Raw genomic sequence first — 22,392 nt, 5'->3', positions numbered from 1 at the left:
CCCTGGCCTGGTCACACAGAGCCTCTGGAAACTGAAAATAACAGAAGAAGCACCCTGTGTGATGTAGCCACTTTGCAAGGGTCAGAGGGAAGGGGGCTGAGAGGCTGGACCAAGGTCTTAGCCGCGAGAGGCAGAGATCTGAGATGGGAGCCAGAAGACAGAAAAGGGTGTCTTGGCTGAGCCCCCTAGCCCCCAGAGAGAGGATTCTGCATGTCAGCAGGAGGTCCCATCCAAAACCCAGATCACCAGCTTTGGACTTTGGCAAATTATGCCTTAGGCTTTCAAGCAGAGTCGTGGTCATAGCCGCCAAGTACTGACAGCACAGAATGGCCAGTTTGAGCACAGGGCCATAGCCAGAGGAGGCTGTGTCCATTCAGCTAGCCCAAGGAGCCCCACTCCTGAGACTCACTTTCAAAGCACAGGGCGGGCCTCTCCCCGGCCCCTCACACTGAGGCAGCCCCAAGACCCAGCCCCACAGGCAGAGAGTTTCAGAGGCAATGAGCCCCCAAGGAAAGCTCCCCAGAAATAACAGCAACAATTGGGCAGTCCAATGGTTAGCAGCTGACACGGCAGAGGGGCCAGATTACTGCTTAACCAAGATGTGCCTCACTTACCTGCCCCGGGGGAGGGAGGGGTCCAGCCAGGCATTACCCTTGTCTTCCCACACTCAGCCCCATCCTGCACCAAAAGGGGCCTCATACACACATGTGTGGACATCAAAGCTTGTCCATCATGTCCTCATGTCACCCCCACTTTCACTCCCACTCCCTGCAAAGAGCTGCCCCTTGGCCACACCATATATCTGGGGGGTGCCTAGCCCACTGGCAGGCGTTGGCCTCTGAAGAACAGAGCTGGGGAGAAGTCTGCACTGGCCCCGGAAGTAGGCTCAGGAACCCTACATTTGGAATTCTGGGGCCCAGGCAGTCAGCATGGTCTGGAGCTATCAAATTCCACAGCCACTAACCACATGTAACTATTAAGTAGAAATTAATTAAAAATAAATTAGTTAAATAATTCTATACAAATGAATGAATAAATAAAGTAAACTTAACAAGGTATACTTCCGGTGTTCCACAGTCACATGTGGCTCGTGGCTACTATACTGGATGGGACAGATGTGGTATGTCACAGGAAGTCTGCTGGACAGGGCTGGTCAGGAAGATGGAAGATGGGCTCCAGGGGGCACATTCCCTCCTCTATGCTGCTCGGTGAGGGCATAGCCCCCGCTTGGTACATCACCATTCTGTCCCTTCCATTGGTCCTGCCTGGGTCTGGCACCTAGTAGGTCCTCAACACATTTCTGCTCTTCTCCTCAGGAAGGCAACCCCTTCATCTCTGGGGCCCCAGCATCTTGTGAAAAGAGGCCACCAGAACAAGCAGAGGCCCTGGACCTGGTTGCTAGGCATGATAGCAGAGAACAAGGCAGGTAACAGTGATGGTCACACTGGGGCCAGGCCACGGAGCCCAGAAATGCCCAGTGGGGAGAAGCTGCATACACTCAACCCCAAGCACCAAGGTTGGGAGTCAGAGCCTCTGAAACCCCTCCACCTCTGCCCTGTCCAGGCTGGGCCTCACGTTTGGGAGAGTCCCTTCCAAGCCTATGAGTGGTAACTCTTGCCCCAGATGAACAAAGGTGGCCAAAGCTGAACAAGCCACTTACCTGGGCCAGTCGAGTCACCAAGCTTCCGGAGACGACTGCTGGCTGTCCGCGTGACTCCTAAAGACAAAGGCAGAGGGCAAAGGTCACTTGAGGCCTCTGGGAGATGGTCAACATTGGGCATATACTCCCCTCTGATCTTGTCAGGGCTCCGGAACCACCACGGGGCCACTGGCCAGCACTGGAATGAAGCCTTCACACACATTTTCCTACCAAACCCTCACTTCCCCATTTTGCAGAGGAGGGAGCTGAGTTTCTGTGGGGTTGAGTCACTTGTCTGAGGCCTCACAGTTACAAAGAGGTGAGGCCAGAATAAACCTAAGTCCATCATACTCCAAATTCTGGGGTTGGTTCAAGTGACTGCAGGAGAGAGAGAGGAGGGGTGCCTGGGTAGCCCCTGGTATAACCATGTCTACCTGTCTCAGGCTGAGGTTTCCCTGGGACAGGGTCTGTGACCCAGGGGCAGTGGGGCTGGCTTTGACTAGTGAAGGATGAGCTATTCTCTCCCCCACCGCCAGAAGGAACAAGAACAGAGCCCAGATTAACGAGGCCACACGCCACGTGAGCTCCCACCCTGCCCACAGCCCGTGGCCCAGCACTCTATCCTTGCAGGGCTTATGGCCGACAGGCCCCAACTTGAAGGGATTTGCTGAGGTGCTGAGCCAAGTGCATATGAGAGGTGCCAGGATGGGCAGCCACAGGGCAGCAGGTGACCACTGTATGGCTGCCTGGTCACATGCGCCAGGGGAGTGCCACCTGGAAAACCAGGCCATCCTTCAGAGAGCTGCAGGGACACCCAGGTGGGCCCAGCGGAGGCCTTCCCCACACACAGCAAGACAAGCTGGAGAAGAACCTGCTGCTTAGGAGGGATCCAGGGTGGAGCCAGCCACCTACCACCTGAGCCCCGCCATCTGAGCCCACCCACAGTGCTGGGGTCAGCTGTGTCAGCTGTGTCAGCTGTGTCGGCAGTCCTCCAGAGAGGCCCTTGTAATGTTCACTTATCCTTCCTCCCTCCTTCCTTCCCTCCCCTCCCCTCCCCTCCCCTCCCCTCCCCTCCCCTCCCCTTCCCCTTCCCCTTCCCCTTCCTTCCTTCCTTCCTTCCTTCCTTCCTTCCTTCCTTCCTTCCTTCCTTCCTTCCTTCCTTCCTTCCTTCCTCTGCATAAACGCAATCCTAAACTGTGACCGACTGGGAGTGAAGCTGCCAGCAATGCTTGTAAAGATGATTAACAGCCCAACACGAAGAGACCAGGTGACCAATCTGACCCTTGGAGGAGGACTGTGTGGACACTGGGCAGTCAAAACCATGCCCACTGGCCAAGGCTCTATGACACCACAAGCTCCACATGTATTCTTCCCTTCACTTGACCCAACAGCGCCATGGGACAGGTGCCAGCACCCCTACTTCACAGACGAGGGGAGCAAGGCTGGAAACCCCACAGCTGCTGAATACTCCCACAGCCTCCAGCCTCAAACCAGCCACCAAAACACCTTTCCAAATATGTTTTATTTTAAAGTCACATAGAAATAACTCAATTCTTAGCTGGACAGATGGAGGTAGGGTTGAGTCACTTGTCTAAGTCCTCACAGTTGGTGACCATGATGGTTAACTGTACGTGTCAACCACAGGGTGCCCAGGTGCTAGATAATATTCTCTCTGGATGTCTGTGAGGGCAGTTTTGCATGAGATTGGCATGTGAATCAGCGCACTGAGTAAACATGTTGTCCTCCCAGGAGGGCAGGCATCTTCCTACCCACTGAGGACCTGAAGAGAACAAAAGTGGAAGAGAGGACTTCTCTCTGATGGACTGGGACACGGGTCTTCTGCTCACGGGTGAGATTTACACCGTTGGCTCCCTGGTCCTGGAGCCTTCGGACTCGGACTGGGCAGCTGCTGGCTTTCCTGAGTGCCCAGTCTGCAGACAGATGGCAGGGTTCTTCAGCCTCCATGACTGCAAGAGCCAATTCTTTATAATAAACCTTTCTATAGATTTCTATAGCTCACCTTTTGGTTCTGGAGGCAGAGACCCCAGGCCAGCCCTGCCAAGTAGAGGCCGGGTCACAGCCACAGATCTGCAGGGCAGGAGGGGCTAGCACCTGGCCCCCAGAACATACCAGGACTGGGCTGCCTGAAGTAGCTCTGGGTGGGCTGCCCAGGGCTGAGAGGAAAATGCTGGACCTGAGCTGCTGAGAGGCCAGAGGAGTGAGTCTGGGTGTCCCAATTCACCCCAGTAGCTGTGCCTGTAAATGCCGAGTGCCCAGTATGGGAACAGTACTGGGTGAAGAATGGCCCAACATTCCTGGAGGCTGAGTCATTCCCGGCCACGCTCCCTGGGGCCAGCTGACCGATACCCATGGGTGCCCCTTGCCTCTGCCTTCTGGGTAATGGCAAAAATGAAAGGACTTGTTCAGGTTATTCCCCTTCTCCCCAGGCATCTGCTCCCCAAGAACCATCTGGGCTTCCACCTTCCCAAGCCTGATTGGGGGACAAGACGGCAGTGAGGCGGTAGCATCTGTCTCAGATCTCCCCAGGGGGAGTTTCTATTTTATTTACATGCTTTATTTTTCTGACTTCTCAAAATGCACAGCTGGCACAGAGCAGACAAGTGGCATGCTCCTCACTGATGAAGGGGAAAGGCAGTATGGCCAGGACGCCCACACCCCAACTCACTCCCACCGCCCTGGGAGACGCCAGGCCAAGAGCCACTGAAATTTTGTCTCCTGGACCTAGTCCTGCAGGCCTGTGTCTGCATCCAAGTTCGAATCCGAGTCCGAATCCAGTGGGGAGGCAGCTGGGAAAGTCTCCAAGACATCTACCTCCATCTGTCCAGCTGAGAATTGAGTTATTTTTATGTGACTTTAAAATAAAACATATTTGGAAAGAGTGGAGACAATTTGAAATTCAGCTGCCTGGAGCCATCCCAGACCAAATTATTGGAGCTCTCAGAGCCTAAGGAGGCAGGATGGTCTGGAGTCAGATGCACAGGGTTCGAACATGAATTTCACCAGGCACCGGCTGTGGGCCAGGAGATAGGCCGCCCCTTCCTATGTCTCAGCTTTTCCTCTGCAGAATGGGGCAGAGACTGGGTTTACTCATGGGTGACCAAAATTAACTGAGGACACATATTGTAGGCACTCAGCACAATACCTGGCACAAAATAAACACTCAAAAGATGACCTTATTATCATCATTAGTGTATTAGTTTTTAGTAGTCCTATTATTACTGTTGTTGTTCACCAGCCACACATGCCAGCCCGGGCCAGGGATCCGGAATTAGGGATTAACATGTCTTGGCTGCCTGTGCTGACGCATTTTAACAAAGCATGAGTTCTAAACAAGGCATGTTAGGTGGGGGCATTGCTGCCCCAAGAAAGACCACCGCAGTTCTGACTCCCACCCAAAGGATGAAAGTCAGAAACCTCAGGCCGGCAGGGCGGATGGCACAGTAGAGGAAGGGGGGCCAGTCTCCCAAGTCCAGAGTAAACAGTCAGGACATGGGGAGCCGAGGATTCTGGTGCCCTCCCAGACCTGGCCACCCCAGAAACTCCGCACCTGGAGTCTGTTCACCTGGGCCAGGGCAAAGGTCATTTCATAAAGTTTAATATGCTGAGTCCATGAGATCAAAACGCATTTCATATGACAGGGAGCAAAGGGAACAGGAGGCACTTACATAGGAACTCACGGCCAGCTGGTGTCCCAGGCAAAAGGAAAAGGCAGCATTCAGAAGCAGTAAAGGTATCCAGACCCGAAGATGGGGCCTCTTGGTCCTTAAGACAAGGAAGGAGACCCAGGATTCCCTGGGAAGGAGCATCTTCCTTATAGAAGCAGCACTGAGAGCATGCAGGGCCAGCACAGCCTGAGCAGGAGTCGCCTTCAGTACACTGCCTGGCGCTCTCCCTGCTCCTCTGCCACAGCCCCACCAGGCACAGCCCCACCAAGTACAGTCCCATCAGGCACAGTCCCACAACACAGCCCCACCAGACACAGCCCCACCAGGCACAGCCCTACCAAGTATAGACCCACAGACACAGCTCCACCAAGTACAGTTCTACCAAGCACAGCCCCAAGAAGCACAGCCCCACCAGGCACAGCCCCACCAAGTACAGTCCCACCAGGCACAGTCCCACAACACAGCTCCACCAAGTACAGTTCTACCAAGCACAGCCCCAACAAGTACAGTCCTACCAGGCACAGCCCCACAGGCACAGCCCCACAGGAACAGCCCCACTAGGCACAGCCCCACTAGGCACAGCCCCACAGGCACAGCCCCACTAGGCACAGCCCCACAGGCACAGCCCCACTAGACACAGCCCCACTAGGCACAGCCCCACAGGCACAGCCCCACTAGACACAGCCCCACAGGCACAGCCCCACTAGACACAGCCCCACTAGACACAGCCCCACAGGCACAGCCCCACTAGGCACAGCCCCACTAGGCACAGCCCCACAGGCACAGCCCCACTAGACACAGCCCCACAGGCACAGCCCCACTAGGCACAGCTCCACAGGCACAGCCCCACTAGACACAGCCCCACTAGGCACAGCCCCACTAGGCATAGCCCCACAGGCACAGCCCCACAGGCACAGGCCCACTAGACACAGGCCCACAGGCACAGCCCCACAGGCACAGCCCCATAGGCACAGCCCCACTAGGCACAGCCCCACAGGCACAGCCCCACTAGACACAGCCCCACTAGGCACAGCCCCACAGGCACAGCCCCACAGGCATAGCCCCACTAGACACAGCCCCACTAGGCACAGCCCCACAGGCACAGCCCCACTAGGCACAGCCCCACAGGCACAGCCCCACTAGACACAGCCCCACAGGCACAGCCCCACTAGACACAGCCCCACTAGGCACAGCCCCACTAGACACAGGCCCACAGGCACAGCCCCACAGGCACAGCCCCACAGGCACAGCCCCACTAGACACAGCCCCACAGGCACAGCCCCACTAGACACAGCCCCACAGGCACAGCCCCACTAGGCACAGCTCCACAGGCACAGCCCCACTAGACACAGCCCCACTAGGCACAGCCCCACTAGGCACAGCCCCACAGGCACAGCCCCACAGGCACAGGCCCACTAGACACAGGCCCACAGGCACAGCCCCACAGGCACAGCCCCATAGGCACAGCCCCACTAGGCACAGCCCCACAGGCACAGCCCCACTAGACACAGCCCCACTAGGCACAGCCCCACAGGCACAGCCCCACAGGCATAGCCCCACTAGACACAGCCCCACTAGGCACAGCCCCACAGGCACAGCCCCACTAGGCACAGCCCCACAGGCACAGCCCCACTAGACACAGCCCCACAGGCACAGCCCCACTAGACACAGCCCCACTAGGCACAGCCCCACTAGACACAGGCCCACAGGCACAGCCCCACAGGCACAGCCCCACAGGCACAGCCCCACTAGACATAGCCCCACAGGCACAGCCCCACTAGACACAGGCCCACAGGCACAGCCCCACAGGCACAGCCCCACTAGACACAGCCCCACAGGCACAGCCCCACTAGACACAGCCCCACTAGGCACAGCCCCACAGGCACAGCCCCACTAGGCACAGCCCCACAGGCACAGCCCCACTAGGCACAGCCCCACTAGGCACAGCCCCACAGGCACAGCCCCACAGGCACAGCCCCACTAGGCACAGCCCCACTAGACACAGCCCCACTAGGCACAGCCCCACAGGCACAGCCCCACAGGCACAGCCCCACTAGGCACAGCCCCACAGGCACAGCCCCACTAGACACAGCCCCACAGGCACAGCCCCACAGGCACAGCCCCACTAGACACAGCCCCACAGGCACAGCCCCACTAGACACAGCCCCACTAGACACAGCCCCACAGGCACAGCCCCACAGGCACAGCCCCACTAGGCACAGCCCCACAGGCACAGCCCCACTAGACACAGGCCCACAGGCACAGCCCCACAGGCACAGCCCCACTAGGCACAGCCCCACTAGACACAGTCCCACTAGGCACAGCCCCACAGGCACAGCCCCACTAGGCACAGCCCCACAGGCACAGCCCCACTAGGCACAGCCCCACTAGACACAGCCCCACTAGGCACAGCCCCACAGGCACAGCCCCACTAGGCACAGCCCCACAGGCACAGCCCCACTAGGCACAGCCCCACTAGACACAGCCCCACAGGCACAGCCCCACTAGGCACAGCCCCACAGGCACAGCCCCACTAGACACAGCCCCACAGGCACAGCCCCACAGGCACAGCCCCACTAGACACAGCCCCACAGGCACAGCCCCACTAGGCACAGCCCCACAGGCACAGCCCCACTAGGCACAGCCCCACAGGCACAGCCCCACCCCGTACAGCAGATAGGAGCTGGCCTCTGTGTCTTGGCATCTGGATGCCTATTGCATGGGTTTCCCCCTGTGCATATAATCTGGGGAGCCAGGATGGGAGAAAGAAGAATATAGTAAGTGCAAAGGGCTTTCATCTTTTCCTTTCAAACACGTTTTTATGACAGAACCTGGTAAATTACAAGGCTGTAATGGTTAAACAGGCACTGAGGATGTAAATAGATTCAAGTTAATGCATTATTACTGTGGTGCCATGCACTGTACCTGTTCTCATGGGGTCACAGAGTCACTGTCAAAACTCATGATCAAAGTCCCCAACCCCTGTTGGGTCTCACACAGCCTAGACATCTTAACCTGAGGATGGGGACAGAGCAGAAATCAGCCTGTCCCTGAGGGAGAGGGGATGACAAACACACACACACATACAATAATTTTGCTCTTGTACCAACAGCAAGTGGAACTGTACAGTTCTTTCTCTAGTCAACAAGTCACCATTGTCTCCCAAGGGAGCTTTGTGGGAAGAGGCACAAACTTTGATTTCCAATAATGATAAAAGCTTATCTACAGAAAAGAATCAATTCTCAGTTTTTTTCTTCAAACTCACAGGAGTCTCTCAGGACCTGCCTCTCTCTGGCTCTCCCTTTCCCTCTGAGCCCAGGATGGAGAGGCCCCCAGGACACACATGGTCACCCCCTCTTCCACAGCAGCTGGTTTGCTCAAAGAAGCTGTGAAGGACTGGATCAAAGTCAAGGGTTTCGGATGGGGAATGAAGAGCCAAATTCCAGGCTTATCTTCAGAGGAACCTGGGATAAGGAGATAAGCTTCCTTCCCTTCTCTGTGCCCTTGGCCTTTGCTCCCTGTTGAGGTGTGCACTGGGAGAGCAGAGACAGACCCCCCTGGTGATGCCCCAAGTCCCTTGCCCCCAAAGGCTGTGGATTAAAGGAAGCTCAATTTATTAATCTACAAAGGAGGAGTCCTTTTACCAATAGAATGAGCTCCTTTAAAGACTAAACACAGCAGTAAGTGTTGTTTTCAGCAAAGTTTTGGGCCAGGGGTTCTAGTCCTTCCTCTGACACATGCCCTGGCCTGCCATCCCCTCTGTCAAGTGGAGGGGTTGCTTCCAGCCCACCAACCCTTAGAGAAGCAGTTGCCCCAATACAAAATGCCACCCAAAGGGAGGCCACTGATTCTGGTGTAGCGCTCTTGGCCTCAGTTTAGGTCTAGGTTAAGGTTGGGGCTGGGGTCCAGCTGCAGGGCTGAAAGCTGGAGGAGCCCCTGGGGCAGTGCCATATCCTGAGCTAGGGCTCCATGCATGGAGTAAGAAAGATCGGGGTGCAACCCCATCTCCAGCTCTTATTGCAACTTGGGGCAAGTTTGGGGTCTTTCTGAGCCTCCATTTTCACATCTACAAAACGCAGGCTTATGAAAATACTTACTGAGCACATAATCTGTTCAGGAAACTGGGATACAAGGGTGACCTGAAGGACTTGACCACTCTCTTGGTGACACTCATAGCTGAATGAGGAGCCGATGCTGGTACCTCGCCCATGGGTCAGTGAAGGTCCCAGCAGCTCCTGCACAGGGAAGGCTCTGCTCTCCTCACAGTACACAGACAGCAGGTGCCACACCATCAGATGGCCAAGTCCATCACATGGCACCAGTTCTGAACAAGGACCCACAGAGCCCTTCCCTCATACAGTTACCAGTTGGGCATCTAGACCCTGGGTCTCACCCATATAAAATATGAGACAGTTCAATCTGAATTTCAGATAAACAATGAATATGTTTTGTGTGTGTGCGAGAGAGAGAGAGACAGACAGACAGGAAGGGAGAGAGAAGATGAGAAGCATCAACTCATAGTTTCATCACTTTAGTTGTTCATTGATTTCTTCTCATATGTGCCTTGACCAGGGGGCTCTAGCCAAGCTAGTGATTCTTTGCTTAAGCCAGGGACCTTGGGCTTCAAGTCAGTGACTTTTGGGCTTAAGCCAGTGACCATGGGTCTGTCTATGATCCCACATTCAAGCCAGCAACCCTGCACTCAAGCTAGTGAACCTGCGCTCAAGCCAGCAATGTTGGGGTTTTGAAGCTGATTCTCAGCATCCCAGGTAGAGGCTCTAACAATGAGTGCTTTTTAATCATGAGTATATCCCTCCATTCCTTCCCCTCCCAGGCTCTCCCATGGCTGCCATGAGAGCTGACCTCTGCAGGCTGAGGTTTCCCAGTCCTCAGGTCAGCTGGTTTAGGGTTGGGCTCAATCAATGGGAGTCTTCGCAGGAGATGAAGGTGAGAGCAAGGGAGCACTAAGGTCAGTTGTCCCCTGTCCCTGCCTTGGAAAGCTTCACCAGCAGCAGGTTCTGTCTTTTCTGCCGCCCGGAAGCTCCCATCAGGTGACTCTGGTCCCTGGACTCCAGTAACTTGACTTCCTCCCTCTCTGACTTTCTGATCTGGTGGGATTGGCTTCCCAACTAATCCCTAGATTGTCTCCTGGAAGTTAAGGAACCTTAAACTTCAGGGCCCTTGGCTTGAAGGTGTCCGTTTCAAGGCGCTGAGAAGGGCCCTAGGAATATGTTCAGATGATCAAACCTTTTTGCATTTTTTGCAAAATGGAAAATATTTTCAACTACAATCCGTTAAGATCTCTGTTCCCACTCTGAGCTCCCACCCACCACACTCTCCTGTATAAGGTGCCACAGAAGCAATTGTTGGCATCTGGGTGTTCCTGCTGAGAAGCTGAATTGGAAAGGTTTTTAGTTAGGTTGTAGTTACGAAGTTTAGAGTTATTTCCACATAGATCCATAGTTGCTGGCCACCCCAGTGTGGAAGTCCAGGAACCATACTCTCTCCTCACTATTCTGAATCTGTCTACAGCGCAAAATCAGAAGAGATAAAACAGGAACTTGCCCTGAAACTTGTGGGCAGGTGGGAAAGAAGCACAGTTTGAAATGTATAAAGCCAGAAGTTATTCCACCAAAATGATTCCTGTCACCAGACATAAAGTTGTAAGCAAAGAGTTAAATTCTCTTCGATGTCAACAACAAAACCCGAAAAACAGAAAGTATCTCTGGTCAATAAATGCAATAAATGCATCACATACGTTATAATTGCCCCATACTTTTCTGTTATTTTTTTCTTGATGGGAATCACCGAAAAAGATATTAATCAGAATTCTTGTGTTTGTAGGGCAAAAAACTGTAGCAGTCCCACAAACCCTGTCTGAAGACACCCTTTTTTCATGCATTTCAACTACAAAAAATAGAACATACATTTTGATCAGCCAGAAAGATGAATTAACTTTCTGCTGTCTTGAAAGAAAATGATCTTAGAAAGTCATCATATGCAAGTGATCAAAGAGGATGCAGCCAAAAATGTAGGGGAAAAGTAACTTTGGAGATAGGAGAGGTAGTTTATTGATTTTAAAAATGTTATTTTTCTGGCTTTAGTAATGCTTATGATATTGCCTGCTCTTTAAAATGTATACTGTGTTATGTCTTTTACCATTCTAAACAAGTCATCACATTCATACCTTTAAAGAGCTTCACAGCCTGACCACGTGGTGGCGAAGTGGATAGAGCGTCAACCTGGGAAGCTGAGGACCCAGGTTTGAAATCCCAAGGTCACTAGCTTGAGCATGGTGTCACCAGCTTGAGCGTGGGATCATAGACATGACCTCATGGTCACTGGCTTGAGCCCAAAGGTCACTGGCTTGAAGCCCAAGGTCACAAGCCCAAAGGTCACTGGCTTGAGCCAAAGGTTGCTGGCTTGAGCAGGGGGTCACTAATTCGGCTGGAGATCCTCAATCAAGCCACGTATGAGAAAGCAATCACTGAACAACTAAAGTGCCACAACTATGAGTTGATACTTCTTATCTTGCTACCTTCCTGTCTGTCCCCATCTGTCCCTGTCTCTCTCTCTCTCTCTTTCACTAAAAAAAAAAAGAGCTGCGTGAACCCCACCCCATTTTAGCTGTCCACCCTTCCATCAGCTGTCTAACAAGTTCCCCACATTTAAGCTCTAAGTTCTAAATCCTTAGGTACTTCTGTTTCCTGTTTGGACCTCGATTCACATGCCATGAATACACTGCACACATGAAAAAAATGAGAAGGCTCACAAAGGAGGCCCATGGGCCAAGGGAAGTCGTGGATAACGTGGAAGAAATCACTGACTAAGGCAAGAAGGAGCAGTAGGAGCATCCCAGAACATGAGGAAGGACTGCGTCAGTCTTTGATGGCCCCCAAGTCACTAAAGTGGTAGACCAGACATGTCACTCAATCTTCAGATGGTTGTCAGATTATAACACAAGGACATACCACAGAGAGAGGTAGGGATCAGGGATGAATGGGGTAGAAAGGCTCTGGGAAGACTGACTGGAAAGATGGCCAGAGAAACAAGATACTGACCATGGAAGGTGGGCCAGACATGTGGCACCATCCACTGGCCTGTGAGACTTGTGGGTCCCAGAAGAAATCAACTAGGCAACAGAACAAATGCTCACCAGGAGAGGTGGCTGGTCACCTGGGGCTATCACCAATCTTCAAAACTAGGGGATTCAGGCTGGTCCTAGGAAGCAGACACCTCCTAGGGTACCTCTTGTAGGAGCCAAAGCAGAGATGAGGAAAGGAGAGGCTGGGTGGAGCCTGGGGTTCCACATGCCAGCCAGAGAGGAATCAAAGAGTGTAGGCATGGGAGGGGGCTGATCCTTTCAATGACAAGGACATCCTGGGAGGTCTCCATGATAATAAGCAGGTGAATAATCAGGACAAATGGCATTTCCTGTTCATTAAACTTCTTCACAAAATGCTGTAGTAGAACACCTCTCTACAATCCCAGGATTGGGGCAATCCCAGGAATATTGGAAAAGGGAGTCATCATGAGCAATATTTTACTAAATCAATAACCTGGGGAAATATCCACTATTCAACCAGCCCATATACCACAGCTAAGAGCACAGCTCTTATAACATCAGCCTCACGGCAGCCTGGACTCAGGGCCATGGGAACATGGCATGAAGGCAGAGGGCCAAGGTCAGGAGGCCTTTCAAGAGCACTGGTAAGAGGACAACTAAGTAAATTAAGGAACAGCCACTCTAAACAGACATTCAAATGATAATTCCGGTCCATGCACAGAAAGCGCAGAATTAAAAATGGTTTCTAGACCTTCAACAATTAAGTCGAATGATGCATGTGGAGACAAGTACTGAGGGAGCACAGAAAGCAACGTCAGAGCCAATGGAGTTGGAGCATTTCTCCTTTTAATTTCCTGTTCACATTGTTTGGCAATAAACAATGAACAACCAAAAATCAATGCAATCTGTGTTTCAGAGAGCTTTCCTTTAAATAAGTAAGTAAGTAAGTAAGTAAGTAAATAAAGTAAAGCAAAGGTCTGGCAGCTAAGGCATCGACCCCCAGCTACCGGGAAGGCAGTGGCATCCAGAATGACTCGATCCCCATCGCTGAGGGCTTGCCACCTGGGGCCCCTAATGCTGGAGGCAGCAGCAGCACAGCGATGCCAACACTGACAAGAAATCCATCACCCCCTCCTCTTCAGCCACGCTCCCCACCTAGACCACCCCCTCCCCACTGTGCTGTGCGCCCTTGGCAGTTATTCCACTGCCTGCTGCCCCCACGGTGTCTACACTGGGTCATCTCTGCACAGCAACCCAACCCCTATTCCTCGACACACACGTTTGATTCTGTGGCTGCAGAACTGATGTCCAGCATTTATTAGTGAGTTTTACAAATCATCCCCTGAATCCCTGTGGGTTGATTGGCCCAGTCCTTCACAGGCTGAGAGACAACAGGGCTTGGATTTAACCCACTTCCAAGTAGCTCAGGTTACAGGAGAGTTATTCTCCCACTGAGACCTGGGACCCAATCCTGGTGGAAACAGGAGGCAGTTGAGGGGAGGCTGTGAAAGCCCCAGGATGTGGATCAGATGCATCTAAGGGACAAGACAGGAGGCAGCCTGCCAGCTCACCTCACTCAGCTCTTCCTGGTAACCCTTCACTGTGAGCCATCTCCAACGGGGCAGACAGTCACTGCTGCCTGCATTTCTGTGGCTGCCCCTACATGCCTGGCCTGGCCAGGACAAGGGGCCCAGGCACAGCTACCACCACTGGTCCCCAATTCCCAGGTGCAGCCTTGGTTGGGGGTGGGGACAGAGGGTCTCAGCCACAGCTGAGGCTTCACTGCATACCACCTGAACTGCCCTGGAGGAGCAAGGCCTCCACAGGAGCCAGAGAGAAGGCAGTGCCATCCCTCCCCCACCATCCATCATGGGGAAAGAAAGACTCCTGCCTTGGCCCCACCTCTGAAACCCCAGGCCCGGGAGGGTGGGGGACAGCATTCCTGGGGCGGAGGGGAAGTGAGCGAGAGGCCTTTCCGGCCCTTCTCTCCCCACCCAGTGCTCCAAGGGCCCTTGGGAAGCTCAGGCCCATGCAGCCAGCCAGGGCAGCCATTCAGGGTTCCTCTCCCCCAACACAAAAGGCAGCTGGAGGCCTCAAGCCAGCACCTCTCAGAGGATGACTGGTGACTTGCATTCCTGCCAGAAAGGGCAGGCAGCCTGGGCCCCATGCGATCATCTTACTCTGCCTGCTGCTGCTGCTTTCCTGTCCTGAAGGCTCACAGGCTGCCAGCAGTCACGCTTCGGAGAACCAGGTCAGATTAGGCCCAGAACAAAGCTCAGTTGTTGCACAGCTTCCAAGAGGCCACTGACAGCAAGATGCCCAGGAGCCACCCCTGGGCCGGCAACAGCTCAATGCCCCCTTCACGTGGACTGCAAACAGACCCAGGCCCCGGGCGGGGCGAGAGATAAGGCGGAGAGAAACTGTGCTGGGAGCAGAGTGCCACGCTCAACCCTGTAGACCCAAGGCCAGGGTGCCCTCCCAGAGCTGTGCTGAAGGCAGCCACGTGCAGGAAGGGTGCCCAAGTCTGACTCAGTGGTGCCCGGCAGACGCTTCTGGAATGAATGACCAGACCTACAGGAAGGGTTGAAACAGGCCAAGAACCTGGGAACCCTCAGCTCAGCAGGGCTGCAGCAAAGTGCTGGCTCCATGGTCCCAGGCTTGACTGTGGTGCCCTTCACCCCCTCCCCAGGACCCTGTGCCCACCGGGACAGACTCCCCTCACTCTGGATGCTTTTGGGCCAGCTAACTTCTGGCCACTGTCCTTGGGACTCTCTGGCCAAGGTCTCTCCAGGAGACCCAGTCCATGCATAATGGGAGCTGTGATCTTACGTGCCTCCCCACTTGTACCCACTAATGCCCCATAAATCCCCTAGCAACGCCTAGACCCAAGGTGTTCCAGAGCCATTGCTCCGACAAGCAGAGACATAGGCTCCCAGCATGTCACCTCTCTCTTCACTCAAATTCTCATACTCCTCAGGCCTGGGGCCTCTCTCTGCAGCCCTCCCCTCTCCCAAGGCCAGCAGCTGGACCTGCCCAGGAACTGGCTCCTCGGCCTCCAGGCTGGGCTCTTCAGGGCTGTGCCTTCCATTTCAAGTACATCTTAAGCAAACTGCTGGGCCACATAACACTGCCCTGGACAAACAGCATGGGAAAGAAGGTCTGGCCCCGGGTCCGGTCCATGTGTGCCTGGGAAGGACAGGAGAGTTTCAGAGGAAGGCAGCCCCAGGAGACGGCTGGCAGGAGAAGGGGAGTGCCTCCTTCCTGTCATTGGGGTCCTTGGGTCCTCAAGCGAGATGTCTTCTGCTGACACCCATGTGGGAGCTCCAAGCACATGGTTGGCCCCCTTCCACCTGAGCGTGGACTCTGGACCACTGCTCTTGAATGCCCATCCCATGTCCCCTTTGCACCTGTCCTGGCTTGAACACATAAGGGGTTCTGGGAGGAAGGTGGGCTGTCTTACACTCAGGTACGTGGCCAGGTACATGACACTTGGCTCTCAAAGCCCCTCTGGGCAGGCTGAGGAGATGCTGATGGTCAGGTGACCGTGGACTGGGTGAGCGGAAAAGGTGGGCAGGCCACCCAGGCCTGAGAGTGCCTCCCTGCTCTGTAACAGACTGGCAAAAGACTGGACCCAGGACCAGGCTCAGCCAGCTCTCCAAGGATTGGGGCCTCAGGGGCCCACAAGGGTCCACAACCCTGGGTATGAGTCCAATAAAGACACCGACTTACTGTACAAGCTGTTCTTTCTCTCTGCCCAGATCCCCTGCGTAAGCCAGAGCAAGCAGGCTTGAACATGAGAGGACGTGGGGGCGGGGGAAGAAGAGGAAGAAACCCTGCCTTCGTACCCTCAGGGGGGTTAGCTCACTGGGGAAGTTCCTCTTCCTTCCCATAAGTCAGCTCCACAGTGCTGGGTGGAGGAAAGTGGGTGAGCAGGGGGCACAGTTTTCCTCTGGGTGCAGCCAGCAACCCTGCAGTCACTACAGCATGGAGTTTTGTAACCTTTGGTAGGCTAGGCAACCCTTTGGGAATCTCCTGAAAGCCACAAAAGAAGTCTCAGAATAATCCCCATGTGCACACATGGACTGATGTACCCCTCACAGCCTCCTCACCCCCATTTCTGTGGCTCTCAGGCCTCAGGTAAGTTCCCCCATGCCAATGAGGATTGATCCCCAGCGAGTCAGACACTGAAGGGCAACAACCTTCAGGTGACCCAGCAAAAGCAAGGAGAAGCTCCCAACCCAGAACCCCAGAGAGCCAGAGGGGCTCAGCCTGCAGCCGCTGTCACCCCAAGAGGCTGCGCTCCCAGCCTCCAAACCAGCACAGGTGTGGGGAGAGTGCCAGCTAGGTCCTGGGCATCCTGGCAAAGGCAGTCACATAGACTGGCTCATCCTTCTGCTGTTGATAACAATGAAGATAACAGCAGCCACCAAGTTATGGAGCAGGCATTTCTAAGCCATTTGTGTACAAATTCATTTAATCTTCACAAGTTAGCATCGCCTCTGTTTAACAAAGAAGATGCACCTGATAAGCACCTAGCCCCACAGCCAGGAAGTGCGGCTTGGGATCTAAACCCGAGAGCCTACTCGATGTGGGCTGCACTGCCTGTTGACTACCATTATTAGCTCTGCCCCATGGGAGTGATAGGTGTGGGGGACCCAGGACAAGCCGGAGCAACCTAGAGCAGCAGTGACAGCCACCCCAAGCACCCACCTAAGGTCCTACAGCCCCACCTGGGCCTTCGCATTGTCCCTACCTGGAAAGAACCTTTTCATTCTCCACCTACTCAAAATTTCTCATTCCTCAAGGCCCACCCTCAATCTGACCTCTCTCCAAACCTCCCACCAGGCCCACGGTCCCTCCTTCCAGGGTATTCTGCAGAATTGGAGTGCTTACTGCTTGAGTGGAAGGGATGTGAAGGAGCCAGCACCTCGCCTGCGTCCGGCCTCTGCAGGGAGAGTGCAAGTTCCAAGCAAACAGGACCAGGTCGCGGCCTGCATTCCACGCCCAACACCTGCTGTGTGTGTGATGAGTGTATATAGACCCCAGGCACTGGAGGTCCCCCCAAAACATATGTTTTAAATTAAACCAGCTCTAAGAGGATATTATAATAATACAATTTATTTTCAAGCCCATAAATAGGTCCCAAAGCAGTAATTCCACCAAATCTGGGTGAAAAACAAAAGCCTTCCCAGTTGTCCTTGGATTTTTGACGCGGGATTTGAGCACTTCCCGCTGCTTTCCTACATTTCGTGTCACTGATGCTCTGTAGGGGTCAGTCTGATTTCTGCGAAGTGTCCCTACTCGGACGGGGGCACCAAGAGAACAGGAGCACACTCAGAATGAGGCCAAGAGGCCGCTCGCCCACCAGTCCCCTCCAGTCTGACCTCACACACTGCCACAGAGGGACCCAGCACACTGTGGCCCACTGCCAGGAGGGGGACAAGCTAGAAGTGGTCCAAGCCCTTCCTGCTCTAATCCCCCAGGGCATATCCTTTGGGTAAACACAGGAGCCAGGAGGCTGCCTGTTCAAGAGCTGGTTCCCACTCACTCCATGAACACTGCACTTCCACTGACTGCAGGAAGCCTCATCATTTTTTTCCCACCTGGGGGGAAGTAGGCATGGAGGAGAGAAGACATCAAACCTGCTTCAGAGGCCCTCTGACATCTCAAAGTTTCCCCCAGGGAAAGGCCAAGGACTATGATGTGTGTGGCCCCAATCACTCCCCACTGTCCAGCAAGAGGTGAAGTGCAGGCAGCCAAGGGCAGGAGAAGACCAGCGCCCTGGAGAAGGGGCGCACTCGCAGCAATGCCCACGATTTGGGCAACAACCATCTCAACTATTTGTAGCATGTTGGGGAGGAAGAGCTGCCAATCACTAAACCCCACCAATGCCACCTGGAAGCCCCAGCCTCCCACCGTTATACCAACACACCCACGCACTTGAGATAGAGCTGCATTGGGGGTGTCTGAAGGGCCATGCTGTTTGCAACAAGAGCTGAAAGTTGAAATTCTAAGCCACTGCCCTAAAAAGGCATTTTAGGGGAAGTTCTGGATTACCCTCTTTGAAACCAGTCATTCTGTAGCACTCATTCTGGCTCCTGAATACAGAAAGCAGGTGGAGACTAAGAAATGGCCCAAAGGCCGGCGGATGGCCCAAATGGCCTCCGAAGCCCCAATCCGTCCCATGATTCCTATCAATACAAATTAATTCATGAGTCCTTGGCAGATGGATTAAGGTGAGGAACATAGAGTCTGCAGGGCAAGCAGAGAGAAGATGCTTTGTGTTATTTGATGACTAAGAGGACAAAGGATCCTCCCTGGATTTTTAGAGGAAAATCTCAGAGAGAAAAAAAAGAAGAATGGGCATCTGAATTACCCTTAACCTGTGCTATCAGGCTTGTGGCCTCCATTTGCCCATCGGTGAAATGAAACTTCAGAGTACCAAAGGGGAAAAGGCTTATAAAAGACCCTGAGGGCATTATAAGAGCAGCTCAGGCCTTCTCCACCTGTGTGAGGTCAGACTTCCTAGACCTGCAAGCACACGGATGGCATCCTGAGACCCCAAAGGTGGAATGAGTTGCCAAGCTGGGGCACTGCAAGATGGTCCCATTTGGCAAACTTCTGGTGCTCCACTAGGTAGAGGAATTTACAGGAAGAGAGGATGCTGGGTCAGGCCCAGACCTCCAACTGGAGGCTGAGCCCAAGAAAATCCTCCATTCAGCCTCTCTCTCTCTACACACACACACACACACACACACACACACACACACGAAAATCCTCCATTCAGCCTCTCTCTCTCTACACACACACACACACACACACACACACACACACGAAAATCCTCCATTCAGCCTCTCTCTCTCTCTCTACACACACACACACACACACACACACACACACACACACGAAAATCCTCCATTCAGCCTCTCTCTCTCTCTCTCTCTCCACACACACACACACACCCCGACTAGCGACTGGAAAGTTTGCGATTCCAGCGAGGGTGCATGGGCAAGGAAGGAGAGCAAGAGGGACGGCCAGCCCAGGGGCCCCCACAGCGGCCCCACTGAGCGAGCAGTGGCTGACAGAATAAGGCAAGGGACCCTCGACCAAGGTCAGAAGCGGAGTCCAGCCCTGGGGGGGGGGGGTGTCCAGAGGGCTCGGACTTCCCCTCCACGGCACTGGAGCGAAGGGGAGAGCTAAGTCCGTCGAGGGATACAATGCCTGGGGGGCCCGCGATCGCGATAGAGTGGAGGTTGCGTCAACTGGCGGGGCGCGAACGCCCCACGCGCCGAAACCTGCCCTGGGAGTTCTGGGACCGCGCAGCTCCCGGGGCACCTCGAGTACCGCGACCGCCTCGGCTCAGGTAAGAAGGGCTTGTCCCGGAACACCGACCTCTCCCCGCCCCGGGCGCGGCGCCCACCTGAGTACTTCTTCATGGTGCCTTGGTGGCCGCTGCTCCCAGGAAAGTGTGCGGCAAGGCCCCGGGGCGCTGGTTCCCAGGTCGCTAATACCTGTCGGCGGGAGGAGGGCTGGGCACCGACAGGACAGGGCGGTCCTGGCCTGGGCCCCGCCCCGGCCCCGCCCCGCGGAGGTGCGGGCGAGTCCCTTGCCGGGTGCTGCGCTACACCTGGAGGACCCGCGGCATCAGACACCCGGCCCGGGAGAGGGCACGCCCCCGGCGCCTCCGGCGCCAGCGCCGCGCTCGCCCCTGCTCAGCCCCGCGTGCCCCGGCAACCCCGCGCTACAGCCTGGACGCAGGTCGTCCGAACGTAGGTATAGCTGTATTGCCCTGCGTGCCAGCGGTTCCGCGCCAGCAGCCACACCCACCCCTAGGGAGCCAGTGGTTCGTTCTGGGGCGCCGCAGCCACTTTCCCTTTCGGAGTTCCGGCGCGGCGAGGCCCTCCGGTGGCAACCAGAGGAGGAATGAGCCCTGGGAGCGGCCGCGAGGCCGCGGGGCTAGGCGGTGGCACAGCGGGCACAGCGTGGGAGTCGGAGCCCGGCGCGGTCTTAGCGGACCAGGCAGGGCAGGGCAGTGCAGGGAGGAACCGTGCCTGCCCTGCTACCTTTCCAGTAATCAAAAGGGCAGTGATTGCATCGACTTCTTTGATGAACCGAGGCCTCGGTTCCTCACCTGTAAAATGGGTGCGTGTGGCCTGATGGTCATTTCTGTTCCATCTGAGAAGCATGGAGCGTCTGCTCTGCGCTGGGTGCTGTGCGCGGTCCGGGTCTCGGCTAAAGAGCAGACACAAGGACCTGCGTCTTCCAACGCAGATAAATACCGCGGTGGTGGGAGCAAAAATTGTGCACAAGAATTCTACTTTTGTACCTTATAGGAAGTTTCTATAATAAAAGAGGGTTTTTAATGTACAAATGAGAAAGTGATGAATTTAATCTAGAGGGTGGTGTCAGAGTTTTATTGAGGTAATGCCAAAATGTGATTTTAAAGAATGGCTAGGGATTTGCCAGGTGTCCAAGGTGGTGGGGAAGCATAAAGGCGTGAAGGAGCCTCGGAGGCACGATGTGTCAGGGCTGTGCCGATCGTTACATCCGAGGAGGTGCTGCCACGTTTCCAGCTGAGGCCCCCAGATGGAGAAAGGGGTGGGAGGCGACCTAGGAAGCGTCACACAAATTTTCAGCAAGGGCACAGCACCGCCTTCCCTGCCCACCATCCCAAATAGTGCACAGGAAACAGGATATAACTAACATCACCAAAAGCTCTCTTCCCTTTCCCCTTTCCTTTATTGTACTTTCCTTGGAGGTCCATCAGCTCCCCTTCTTAAGAAATCTGCCCAGCCACGTGACCTTCCCCACCACCTGCCTAGAGCTGATTGGACCAGAGTGGATGCAGGTTCCACGTGGTGTGCCTCCAACCCCTTATCTGGGATTCTGAGGCTGAGGGAGGGAAGGGGTCTTGAAAGTCTGAGAAGGGTAGATGAATTGTGAACCGCTGTCCTTGGATTCTGGGGTAGCTACACATGCCCACACACACACACCCATATACATATCCCTCCCCAAGCACACCCCCAGTTGCCACTTGTGCCAGCACATGCAAATTTTGCTCTGGCCAAGCCAGAAGCTTAGCTGCCTTCTGAGTCTGGCCAGTAAAGATGATGATGGCCAGACTCATCAGTGTCAGGGTGCCTATGACACTGATGCCTGTGGTTACCAAACCCAACCACCTTTCAGCAATCTATCTAATGGGCATATGGTTGGCATTGTTCATCTTAGCTCAAGCCAGATGTGCCCTGCTGCACATCCATCCTTAGGGGAGATGGATCCTGGCATCAGGGGGACCCTCTGAGTGCTCTCTGTGTTTGATCAACCCCGCTCTCATGCCTCAGTGCCCACATTTCTGCCTGAGGGTCATAATTCAAATGTAACTGGGCACCCAGGAGCACCTGTATTGTAGTAATATTGGACATAAAATTCCCCAAAATCAGAAGCATGAGACAGAGGGTGGTGGGAATAAGGTGTTTCATACCAGTGCCTTTTTGAGATGCATGAAGTTTAATTGTTTCAGCACAAAGTATTTAGTATAATTTTTAATGAATCCACTAAAATACATGATGTAATCATCTGCCTGAATGAACGGAGTATATGAAACCTCGTGGCTTAAGATCATGGAAATGACAACTTTAATGCATATTAACTTGTATACTGCTACGTGGCACCTTCATTAAATGTCCTGTTTTCGAAAATTGTCTTTCCATCTCAGCTCCCTCACTCACTGTGTGATTTGTAACAAGTCACATGATTTGTCCAGGTCTCAGTTTCTACTGCTGTAAATGGTGATGACAGTACCTCACACGCTTGCAAGGTGAATACAAGGATGGGGAGTGATGTACATTAAGTGCCTCCCTGTGCTGCTGTCATTAACACCTAAAACAGGTGGCGCTGGCTCCAGAAGCAGGCAGTGGGCAGAAGCCTGCCAGCCTTGCCGGGTTGGTGAAAGCTTGAAGAGAAGTAGAGAAAATGCTGTTGGACATGGAGGAAAGGAAACC

At 54.3% G+C, this 22,392-nt stretch overlaps 1 protein-coding gene across 1 annotated transcript in view; it reads right to left on the bottom strand.

Annotated features, from left to right (window-relative positions):
• SEPTIN9 (septin 9) overlaps window positions 1–19,951 on the bottom strand; it is a 164,269-nt gene extending 144,318 nt beyond the window's left edge. Inside the window, exons 1-2 of the mRNA XM_066234077.1 lie at window positions 19,812–19,951; window positions 1,661–1,717 (exon numbers count right to left, since the gene is read on the bottom strand). Of these exons, the coding sequence (XP_066090174.1) occupies window positions 1,661–1,717; window positions 19,812–19,827 (73 nt within the window). The 5' untranslated portion in view covers window positions 19,828–19,951. The remainder of the gene's footprint in view (window positions 1–1,660; window positions 1,718–19,811) is intronic.
• Window positions 19,952–22,392: the final 2,441 nt, after the last annotated feature.

This window comes from Saccopteryx bilineata, chromosome 6, assembly GCF_036850765.1.
Source record: "Saccopteryx bilineata isolate mSacBil1 chromosome 6, mSacBil1_pri_phased_curated, whole genome shotgun sequence".
In the NCBI taxonomy this organism is placed as follows: Eukaryota; Metazoa; Chordata; class Mammalia; order Chiroptera; family Emballonuridae; genus Saccopteryx; species Saccopteryx bilineata.
Note: the sequence above shows the minus strand (reverse complement) of the source record. Positions and strands in the feature narration are given on the sequence as shown.